Here is an 11,443-nt window from a genome sequence, read left to right as displayed (position 1 = left end):
TCTTTTTCTTTCAAATAATTCCGTTATAAAAACTTAGAAAAAAGAACGTGAATGGCGTATAAATACACACACTAGTGTTTTAAATGCATAGTGGCGTCGATAAATAAAACTAGTTAAGCAACTACTTGACTACATTACGTTTATCACAATTTACATTTATGATTTTAGTGTCATCAACTCATTTTAGTTTATCGAAATTTACTTAGTGGTGTATGAGTGAGCCTTTAGATTTGTTTATTTGCTTATTGAAAAGTAAAAACCACTTTTATAAAGCTCCATTTTGAAGCTTTTGGAGGAGCTTTACCAAACACATTTTGCTTTCAACAACAAATAAGCAAGTTTTAGAAGCTCACTCAAATACCCCCTTAAAGACATAAGGTAAATAAGAAATAGATTGACATGAGTAAGAATGTATGGAGTACTCACTCATTATGCATACTCTTGTTTAGTGAATTAACGGATCCAAGGTTCATGGGGGCAATGACTAGAGACACTACTCTAGTGCGGGTCTCGTTGAATGTTATAAAATTTTATGCTATCATATTGAATTGCTGTTGAAAGTTGCTTCATATTTGCATGTAAATTGATCATTAGTTGTAATAATTATCAATAGTTAACAACTAATGATCAATTGTAAATCTAATGGCAAATGGTCAATGGTTAATGTTACCCCGTCTTTCTGTTGTAGTATCCATTTATGGAGTCTTCCGATGAGGACTTTCCGTTAATACAACTGTCTAACTGTCGATGATAACGACATTTGTTAACTGAAACATTGTGATAATACACCCGTCTTTCGTCTATATTGGTATAACTGATACGAGTTTTCATAACCAACTTGCATGATCGTTCATGTGTTTTCTTTGAATTATCCAACTAAACTCCCGATCAATCAGAAAGTGACTAGTATAGGTTGGAGACCTCTCAAAACGTGTAAAACCTATATAAAATTTATGTAAATCCTAAAGGTGTAAGCATATAATTATTCATATGGTTATTGGATTATCTTTTTATAACCAAGCGATTTTACACCAATAATAATATGACGATTCTTATGCTTTCATTAATCATTAACCCAAATAATTTGTTTTGTACATTAACGGCGAAATGAGCCCGACCCGGAAGCAAATTTGAACTCGTCGACTGACCGATTGTAATCAAAGAAACATCAAACATACATACGACGACGGCTGATGACTACATATACATATACACGGAACCCCAAATTGCAAGTACCAGAACCCTTGAAAGCGCGAAAATATAAATCATACATTTTATACACGCATACAACCCATCCTCTAATCATTACTATTTTTAAATCAAAACCCCTGTATTAACCAGACTAATATATATATATATATATATATATATATATATATATATATATATATATATTTCAGTAGTTGAGTTTGTTGGATTCATGGCGCACGAGAACATTGTGAAAGACGCATTGAACGCACTCTATCATCATCCAGACGACGCCGTTCGCTCTCAAGCCGATCGCTGGCTCCAAAACTTTCAACGCACACTCGACGCTTGGCAGGTTCCATTTTCCTACTCATTCGATTCAATTAATCAATTCGATGCGTAGGTCTTCAATCACTAGTGTTTTCTATCCAGTTGTTAGTTACGTGTGATTAATTGGGGTTAATTACTCTGGAGTATTACAATTAGGGTTGCACTATCATACCAGAAGCCAGAAGCTCTAATTTTACTTATATTATTACTAATTACATATTGATAAGATGCTTTAATCAGTTATATTATCACAAAATTGATCACTTCCTTATGTATTAATATTTATTCTATTTCTTATGCATGATGTTATGTGATTTCGGTTAATTGTAGTTCGATTTCGCGAGTGACTGTGACTGTTAGTTTTATGTGTTCAATTAAAGATGGACCAGATAAGTTGACATGTGTTCCGTGGGCCTGATAATAATTCTAGAGCTGTTCTTGTTTGACTCTTAACGTGTCGGTTAAAGTTAAATTATATTAATTGACGTTTGTTCAATTTGTGTAGGTTTCGGATAATTTGCTTCATGATTCAAGTAGTAACGTGGAGACGCTAATTTTTTGCTCACAGACTTTGAGAAGTAAGGTAATTTTATTCGTCTTTGATTTTTTAGTCAAGGAAGTTGTTCTTCAAAGTTTGTGCTTTAAAATTTGATTTTTTACTTCTAATTTTCATAGGAAATATTTGTTTCTGTTAACAGGTGCAGAGAGATTTTGAAGAATTGCCTTCTGAAGCATTCCGTCCCCTACGTGACTCGCTAAACGTGAGTAAAGAATTTTGCAGTTTCTCTAATTATGTTAGGAGTTTGTTTGATGGCTGGCGTTTTGACTTTTAATTGCAGAACTTATTGAAAACATTTCACAAGGGCCCACCTAAAGTTAGAACACAGGTACTACTGTCTACAGCTTTTTACATAAATGTGTGCACATGCCATGTGTGCTGACTAGGGGTAGAAATTTCTGACACAACACATAAACGACACAAAGTAATCAGGTTTTGGGTTGGCATATGTTACATGTTTACAAAACGGGTTGTGTTTGGGTCGACCTGTTTAGGTAAACAAGTCAGCCCACTAATCCTTTTGGTCTATTTTTTAACGACCGACTAACTTGATTAACACGTGTACAACTTGGCTATCACCTGTTTGATACGCTTAGAAAAGTGGGTTAAGCGGATCGTGTTCGGGTTACATGATTTTAAGTGTTTGGGGGTTATGGTTGATGTTTTTGACAGGAATAAATATACGATCATGTTTGGGTCGACCTGTTAAACCCGTTTCGTTAAACAGTTCGACCCTGATCCGTTTCTGACCCGTTTAACCCATGTTCTTTCAACCGGACAACTCGATTAACACTTTTACAACTTAGTTATCATCCACCAACCCATTTAACTTGCTTTGAAAAGTGGGTTAAATGGGCCGTGCAACGTGTTTGGGTTACACGATTTTAAGTGTATGAGGGTTATGGCTGATCTTTTTGACACAAATAAAACTACGGGCCGTGTTCGGGTTGAACAATTCAGCTCGTCAACCCGACAGGATTAAACTGTACGGTGCATTGTTATATAGATTAGTCTCGCGGTTGCTGCATTGGCTGTCCAAGTCTCGGCTGAAGATTGGGGTAATGGTGGCATAATGAATTGGCTCAGAGCTGAAATGAGTGCGCACCCGGATATTGTTCCAAGTTTCTTGGAGCTTCTTAGAGTCTTACCTGAGGTTCACACTTTTATATACATACTGTCTTTACTTTTAGCTGATGTCATACTAATGCATGCTATTAAACTTCTATGAATTTAATATTAGGAAGTATTTAATTACAAGATAGCCGCTCGTCCTGATAGACGCCGGAAATTTGAAGATGAACTTGTCTCTACAATGGATGTTGCACTCGGTATTTTGACCGCTTGCTTAAATATTCCAGAATTAAAAGAACAGGTGAGATCTCGTGTTAATTTGTACTCGCATTACTAAAAACACGAATTCATCTTTTTTCTATTTTGTAATTATACATACACGTATATTCATACATGCATACGCTAATTTCAACCCACTCTGTTTTGGCTGGAACCTGTTTTGACCCAAAACCAATTGATGCTTTTTTAAAATGACCCGTTTTGACTCGAACTCATTTTGCACAGAACCCATATTGACCCGAACCAAATTGATCCCTTTTTTTTTCAAACGATCGGTTTTCACCCGGGCTCAATTTGTCAGAACCCGTTTTGACTTGTGACCTGATCCCTCCCAGTTTGCTAGGCCTAGTGCACACATTCATAGATTTAATGCAAATTATATGCTTAAAAAATTACTTTATAAATCATGAAAAACAAAAAAAATAATGTTTTTGTGAGAGACTCTTAAGTCTATATTCAGTACGAGGTGCTTAAACCATGCTAATCAATACTTTACATTACACGTTATTTATTTCCGTGTGTATAATGTAAATATATATCAACCCAGTTGAAGCATCTAGCTTGTAAATTACACACACACATGTATTCATATATGTTAGCACCATATTAGAAACTAGATATTTAGAAATTTAAATTATTCAATTCTTAATCTATTTAAGCCATAAAGTTACATTCAGGCTCTGGAGGCATTTTCATCTTGGCTTCGGTTAAGACATAGGTATATTTTTCGTACTGCGGATTAAATGCGTTAATTAACACTTAAACAACGATCTTCGCCTTTTGTTCTGAGTTTGCTAATTATTTTATTTATTTTGATGTTTTTAGGATCCCTGCATCTGTTCTGGCTACGCACCCATTGGTGCTAACAGCTCTCTCTAGCTTAACTTCTGATGTTCTTTCAGAGGCAGCCGTGAATGGTAATATAAAAGAAAAACTTATAATATTATTTATTGAAACTAATTGTTATTAACCATGTGCTATTTGTTTGCAGTCATTTCTGAATTGATACATTACACATCTTCAAGAAACCTGGATGGGTTTTCTGTTCAGATGCCTTTAATTCAAGTAATCGTGCCACAAGTTATGAATCTGAAGCCACAACTTAGAGATTCCTCAAAGGTATTTTCATTAAACTGACATTGGATTGATTTTCATTTTTGCTTTATTTTATTAAATTTTGGTTTAGGATGAGGAAGATGTTAAGGCGATTGCTCGTTTGTTTGCCGATATGGGTGATTCCTATGTTGAATTGATTGCAACTGGTATGATACTTGATCACTGGTTACCGAAAATATTGATATTAATATTTTAGTTAATATTAATATTATGTGTAGGTTCAAATGAATCAATCTTGATTGTACACGCGCTTCTAGAAGTAGCTGCACATACAGAATATGATATTGCTTCCATGACATATAATTTCTGGCACAATCTTCAGATTTGCTTGATAGAAAGGTGACTCATTTTCTTTAATTTTTTTATTAAACCAAATGTTTGACAATAGTTCAATTATTTTGCAGAGAATCATATTTATCATTTGGTAATGAATCATTAATCGAAGCCGAGAGAAATAGACGTGTGCAAATTTTCCGTTCATCATATGAAACTCTTGTATCCCTGGTGAGTTATTTAATCCTGGAAAGGAAATATGTATTTAATTAGTTTTATTTATTTTATAAAGTATGACTAGATTCTATTTTTATTTCTTATAGGTTAGTTGCAGAGTTCAGTATCCACAGGATTACTCAGAGCTTTCGAAAGAGGATCAAAAGGATTTCAAACAAACAAGATATGGTATTCATCTTCATTATTTTTAGGCTTGTAAACGAACTGAACGATGATGTTTGTTCATTTAACATTAAGCGAACAAACACTCGAACACGGACAATCAAATGGACGGTGTTCGTTCGTTGGGAAAATGAGCATGTTCGTTTATGTTCGTTTGTTAACGGTATAAACGAAGAGTTCACGAAGTAAACGAACAAACATAGTTGAACGTAGATGAGCAAACATAATGGAGTAAACACCAATGAAAAGTAGGCGTAAACATCATTATATTGGGCCTACAAATTTAATAAACAAGACTAAATTATAGCAGGCCTAAATATGTTAAACGAATATATAAACAAGCATAATTGAACGTATACAAACTAACATAAACGGGCATAAATAAACGGACGAGAAATGTTTTCATGTTCGTTTGTTTAACTAAATGAACAAAAAAGGTTTTTAAAGGTTCGCTCGTTTAATAAATAAACAAACGGTTCATTGAACATCGGTTCGTTTGCAGGCTATCTATTATTTACTGATCAACATCCTTAAAATATTATAATATATGATGTGCAGCTGTTGCGGATATTTTAACTGATGCAGCATTAGTTTTAGGAGGTGAAGCCACACTTAAAATTCTATATATGAAGCTTCTTGAGGTACAATCAGTAAGAGTCAAAATTGTTTTATTAAATAAGGTTAAGTTTTAAGTTGTTCAATTAATGATTTTCAGGCTCTAAGTGGTCCTCAAAATGGTGATATTATGGATTGGCGACCTTCAGAAGCTCAACTATATTGCATTAGGGCCATATCAGATCTTGTTCCTATCACTGAATCAGAAGTTATGCCTCAGGTAATGGCTATTTAACCTGATGTTAACTTTGACCTTTTCAGTTTCATTAAGAGCATGTTTGGGATTGAGTTTGAAAAATGCTTATTGGCTTTTTAAAAAGCCATTTTGAAAAGCCAGGATTTGGGGCTTTTGGAAAACTGTTTTTTAACCCTTTCCAAAAGCTGAAACAAAAAGTATTTTATTATGATTTCCAAACACATTTTAACTTATTGGCTTTTTAAAAACACCAGTAAGCCAATAAGCATTTTTCAAACTCAATCCCAAACATGCTCTAAATTTTAATAATTTGTTTTTACTTGTTTGTTTGATTTGGGCAGATTATGCCATTGCTTCCAAAACTTCCTCATCAATCGCAACTACTTCAGACAGGTTATATACGTTTTTCTAAAATATCTAACAGAATATCATTTTTATAGAGAAAATCGCACAATAGTCCCTGTTGTTTGACCATCTTCAAGTTTGGTCCTCAAGTTTAAAAAAAGTTGCAAACTTAGTCCAAACATTTGTGAGAGGGTTGCAAGTTTAATCCCCACTGCTAGTTACATATAGTTTATAACGGAAAAGTGATTAACAGTGGGGACTAAATGTTCAACCCCCTCTTAGACTAAGCTTGCAATATTTTAAAATAGGGAACCAAACTTGCCAAATGGTCAAACCACAGGGACTATTTGTACTATTTTCTGTTCTTTTTTTACTTAACATAATATCATTTTTTATGATTTTTTTTCTTCTTTCAGTATGTTTGACTGTCGGAGCTTATTCTAAATGGCTTGATGCTGCATCGGGTGGAATGTCATTTTTGCCCTCAGTTATTGATGTTCTTGTTAGTGGCATGAGTGTGTCTGAAGATTCTGCTGCAGCTGCCGCCTTGGCTTTCAGACATATCTGTGTTGGTATAATTTATATTTAATTGGAGTATTCTGATTCTTATTAGTATTTATAAATAAGTATTAGTTAATGATAACTTATTAATGGTACTACTCTAGATTGTGGGAAAAAGCTCCTTGGATCTATAGACACGCTTTTTCAAATATATCAAAGGGCAATAACCGTGGAAAGTTCTTTTAAAGTGGAGGCTCAAGATTCTTTGCATCTTGTTGAAGCTTTAAGGTACCACTACAAGCTATAAATTTTAATTAATATCAATTATAAATTCTCATAAATGTTTTGTTGCAGTATAGTTATCACCGACCTTCCTCCAGACCAGGCTAAGAAAGCCCTTGAAGCACTCTGCATACCTGCTGTTACACCTTTACAGGTTTGACTAATGGCTTGGTCAACGGGTCTAAAATGGCTTCAGTTTGGTTGGCTTTGACATGTTTTCTATTCCAAAATTTTGTTTCAATAAACCGAACCAAAAACCTAAATTTTGGTTTTTGAAAATCGTTTGGTTTCAGTTTTTTCGGTTTTGCCATTTGGGTTTGAAATTTTGGGCCGAAGTTATTTTTTACGTAAACACAAAACCAAACCGTTGTTCATGTCTGGATTCGGTTATATCGGTTTTAATTTCACGCAAAACCCAAACCAATCCCAAAATTCGGTTTTTACGAAAATATAAAACCAAATCGTCGTCTTTTGTTTGCGTTTGGTTATTTTTGTTATGGATAGGTAATCGGTTCTTTTTGGTTTTATGCAATGTTATTTCAATAACAATATAATTTTTTGGATAAAATGATTTAGGAGGTACACTGCCCATTTGACCTGTTGCAGATTTCACAGAACCTGATGTTTCTACTACTAATCATGCTTATATTGTACTGAATTATATGTATATGAGCAGGAAATGATCAATCAGGGTCCTCTGGTATTGGGTCAAAAACCTGCACGTGAAATCACCGTTCATATTGATCAGCTTGCGAATATGTTTAGGTACTGTAACAATTTATTTACTCAAGTCACTAGTTAAGTTTATACAATGGCTATAATAATTTAAAGTAAAAAATCATTTGCAGATATGTAAACAATCCAGAAGCTGTTGCTGATGCAATTCAAAGACTTTGGCCCCTTTTCAAAGCCATTTTTGACATGTCAGTATTTTCATTCTGTATATTTAGTTTTCTTTTTATTAATATACAATATGAACTTATGATTGATGAAAATGCAGTCGAGCTTGGGATATGAGGACAATGGAATCACTCTGTCGTGCCTGTAAACATGCTGTGAGTTCAAGCTTTATGCTTTATTTAATTATACGTATTTTTTATTAATGAATTTTTGCAATTAAATAAATGGTGTTATGAAGGTGAGAACATCTAACCGGTTTATGGGATTTACAATTGGAGCAATGCTTGAAGAGATACAAGGGTTGTATAAACAACACCATCAATCGTGTTTCTTGTATCTAGCTAGTGAAGTTATAAAGGTAATCAATTATTATTCACCCTTTTAAGTTTTTCATTTTAAACAATAATAATAAACATGTATTTATTGGATACTATTCCTGCAGATATTTGGATCCGACCCTTCCTGTGCTGACTATTTGAAAGTGTTGATCGAGTCTCTATTTAGCAATACTGCATGCTTGCTTACAAAAATTCAGGTCTGTTTTCATTCCCAAAAAAGTAATAATAATTTTAAGAAAATGAACAAATAGATCTTGAATAATATATATTGTTATATTCAGGATTTCACTGCACGGCCCGATATAGCAGATGATTGTTTTTTGCTGGCATCAAGGTGCATTCGATATTGCCCACATTTGTTATTCCCGTCTCCAGTATTTCCATCATTGGTCGAATGCTCTATGATTGGAATCACAGTGCAGCACAGGTTATTTTGTTTCTTTTAAATTTAATTAATTTAAATATAGTGTCTATCTAGGCCTGTAAACGAACTAAACATTTAGTGAACCGTTCGGCAGGAAGTTCGTTTATTTAATGAGCATTAACAAAAAATTTTTTTGTTCATTTAGTTAAATGAACGAACATGCAAACGTGCCTCGTTCTTATGCTTGTGAACATTCGTTCATGTTCGTTCATTTACATTCATTTATGCATGCCAGCTTACATGTGTTTAAGTTCGCATTTATATATTCAGTTAAATACTTTAGACCCACTACACTTTAGTCTTGTTTTATTAGTTTTATAGGCCCGACATCATGATGTTCACGTTTAATTTTAATTTTAATTTGTATTCACTTAGTTATGTTTGTTCATCTATGTTCAGTATCGTCCGTTTGCTTATGTTCATGAACCATTTTGTTGATACTATTAACAAATGAGCATAAAGGAACACACTTAATTTCTTAATGAACGAACACGAACAAGAAAACCCTGTTTATTTAATTGTTCGTGTTTGATCGATTGTTCATTTAAAGTTAAACAAGCGAACATGAACATGCCCCATTTCTGCTCGTTTGGTTCGTTTACAAGCCTAGGTTTATCAAAATAAAATTACTTAAAAAAATATTTGACATATGCAGGGAGGCATCAAATTCTATACTAAGCTTCTTATCTGACATATTTGACCTGGGAAAATCTAGTCAAGGCCAACAATTTATTTCCATAAGGGACGATGCTATTGTGCCTCGAGGTGCCACCATTACTAGGATATTAATTGCTGCTGCAACCGGGGCTCTACCAAGTTCAAGATTAGAAACGGTAAAAGTTTGTTTACACGGTTCTTTGCTTCATATATTATTCATTTTTAATAAAATACGTTATTGACAGGTGGCGTATGCCCTTCTGGCGTTATCACAGGCATATGGGGTTAAAGCTCTCGAGTGGGCTAAACAGAGTGCGTCTTTGCTTCCGGCTTCTGCAGTCACAGAGACGGAAAAATCAAGATTTTTGCTAGCGTTGTCGGATGCAGCATCGGGTGTAGACATCAAAGGTTTGACAAGTCCGATTGAAGAGCTTTCTGAGGTTTGTAGACGCAATCGTACGGTTCAAGAGATTGTTTTAGAAGCATTGAGGCCACTTGAGTTGAATATGGTTTTTGTATCATAGTTATATGATAGAAACAGGTCATTTTATTTAATGACTCCAATTTTTTTTATGGGATTATAGGGATGGGGGTGGTGTACTAGTGTTGTAATCTGTGATTGAGATTCACAGGATACATTGTGTTTGGAGTTTTCCTTGAAAATTTTGGTTGACACTTTATCATTTGCGATTTTCTTATGCATTTCTTATTTCCATCCGTTTTTCTTCATATTCTATGATAGTGAACACATACATGTTGTCTTTTGAGTGTCTAGAAGATTTGTGTAAAATGTTTTGGGTTGGTTTCGTATAAAATATGCTTAAGATGGTTGTTAAGATTATGCGGCACCTTCGGTTGCAGTTTATGTGATTATATGATTTGGGTTGATGTCTATGAAATGCTATAGTTTTGATTGTTTGTTAACAAATGAACAAGTTAAGGCGAGTTCGAGAGTTTTACCGAATTCAGTCCGTTTTTATTGATTTTGGATTAAAATAAATGCAATCTTAATTGTTACCTGTATTATAATGCTTAATATATGATTAAATAAGTGTAAAGTAATCTAGTTGTCAAACTTAGGCAACTTAGCATAGGCTTGCAAGTTGAGAAAGCCTTCTAGCATAAAGTATAGTACCTTAAACAAGATTCATTATGTCATGTTTGTAAAACTGATGAATGATTGTGAAATGCTTATACTTTAGTCTAAATATGTGTAAGCTATCCATGTCAGCTTGTATATGTTTCAGGAGAGTATATAATCTCAGGTCGCAATGACAAGAAATTGAAGCATTAAGGGTATTGGCAGACAGTTTAGAAGAAAGTTTACGACATTTGTTTAACGGTTGAACTCTATATGTTTACAAAAGCTTTCAACATGTGTAAGATTTGATTTTAATATAATGGATAGTGCTTTGATGTTTGCTATTAGGTTACATGTTTTAACGTATAAGAATTATCTAAATCCAAGATGAATCACGTGTTGAAAAACATGTCATCACAAATTGAGGGAAAAGTTAACAAACTAAAAATTTGTGCTAAACGTTCGAACTGTAGAAAAAGGCGGTGACAAATTCGTAATTATTCATAAACCACTATGCGAGTCGCATCTTTCTCCTGTTGAATGTACTGAATCCATCTGTGCTTCGTTAATTTGCACCGAATGTTCGCTTTTGATTGAATTGTGTAAGACCCCGAATCCCGGGAATCCTACACTTGGTAATCACATCCACAAATTCACAAAAATTTAAAACCAAACGATTCTTTGTATTTAAAACAAGTTCAAAGTAAATAACAACGGAAAAGTTTAAGTATTAAAAATCCCAAAACACGGGTACAGGTGTCCAAAATCAATTGTAAATAAAATATTCGTTTTATTTGAAATCTTCATCTCATTAAAATCGTTTCAGAGTAGTAAACAGCGGAATAGATAACATCAAAATTCCCAAAACCCGGGAAAGTGACCCAAAACC

The 11,443-nt window shown here is 33.9% G+C and overlaps 1 protein-coding gene across 1 annotated transcript; it reads left to right on the top strand.

The window, feature by feature from the left end:
* Positions 1-1,418: 1,418 nt before the first annotated feature.
* On the top strand, positions 1,419-10,156 carry LOC143619683 (transportin MOS14-like). The gene is made up of 27 exons (XM_077091559.1): positions 1,419-1,543; positions 2,024-2,101; positions 2,217-2,279; positions 2,358-2,405; positions 3,084-3,230; positions 3,318-3,449; positions 4,105-4,145; positions 4,253-4,344; positions 4,419-4,546; positions 4,614-4,689; positions 4,762-4,882; positions 4,948-5,047; positions 5,140-5,221; positions 5,774-5,856; positions 5,931-6,050; positions 6,368-6,419; positions 6,788-6,943; positions 7,037-7,160; positions 7,227-7,308; positions 7,831-7,919; positions 8,003-8,077; positions 8,155-8,209; positions 8,293-8,412; positions 8,497-8,589; positions 8,674-8,819; positions 9,472-9,649; positions 9,719-10,156. The coding sequence occupies exons 1-27, from the start codon at positions 1,421-1,423 to the stop codon at positions 9,995-9,997; spliced, it is 2,883 nt and encodes a 960-aa protein (XP_076947674.1). The 5' UTR covers positions 1,419-1,420; the 3' UTR covers positions 9,998-10,156.
* The last annotated feature ends 1,287 nt before the right edge of the window (positions 10,157-11,443 follow it).

This window comes from Bidens hawaiensis, unplaced genomic scaffold (assembly GCF_021521415.1).
Source record: "Bidens hawaiensis isolate Kalapana, Puna unplaced genomic scaffold, B.hawaiensis_p1.1 tig00002477_1, whole genome shotgun sequence".
Lineage (NCBI taxonomy): Eukaryota > Viridiplantae > Streptophyta > Magnoliopsida > Asterales > Asteraceae > Bidens > Bidens hawaiensis.
Note: the sequence above shows the minus strand (reverse complement) of the source record. Positions and strands in the feature narration are given on the sequence as shown.

Coding starts and splice junctions, on each gene's coding strand:
- LOC143619683 (XM_077091559.1), top strand. CDS start 1,421: ATGGCGCACGAGAACATTGTGAAAGACGCATTGAACGCACTCTATCAT. Junction 8,210..8,292: donor GTCGTGCCTGTAAACATGCT/GTGAGTTCAAGC, acceptor GGTGTTATGAAG/GTGAGAACATCTAACCGGTT. Junction 8,820..9,471: donor GGAATCACAGTGCAGCACAG/GTTATTTTGTTT, acceptor TGACATATGCAG/GGAGGCATCAAATTCTATAC.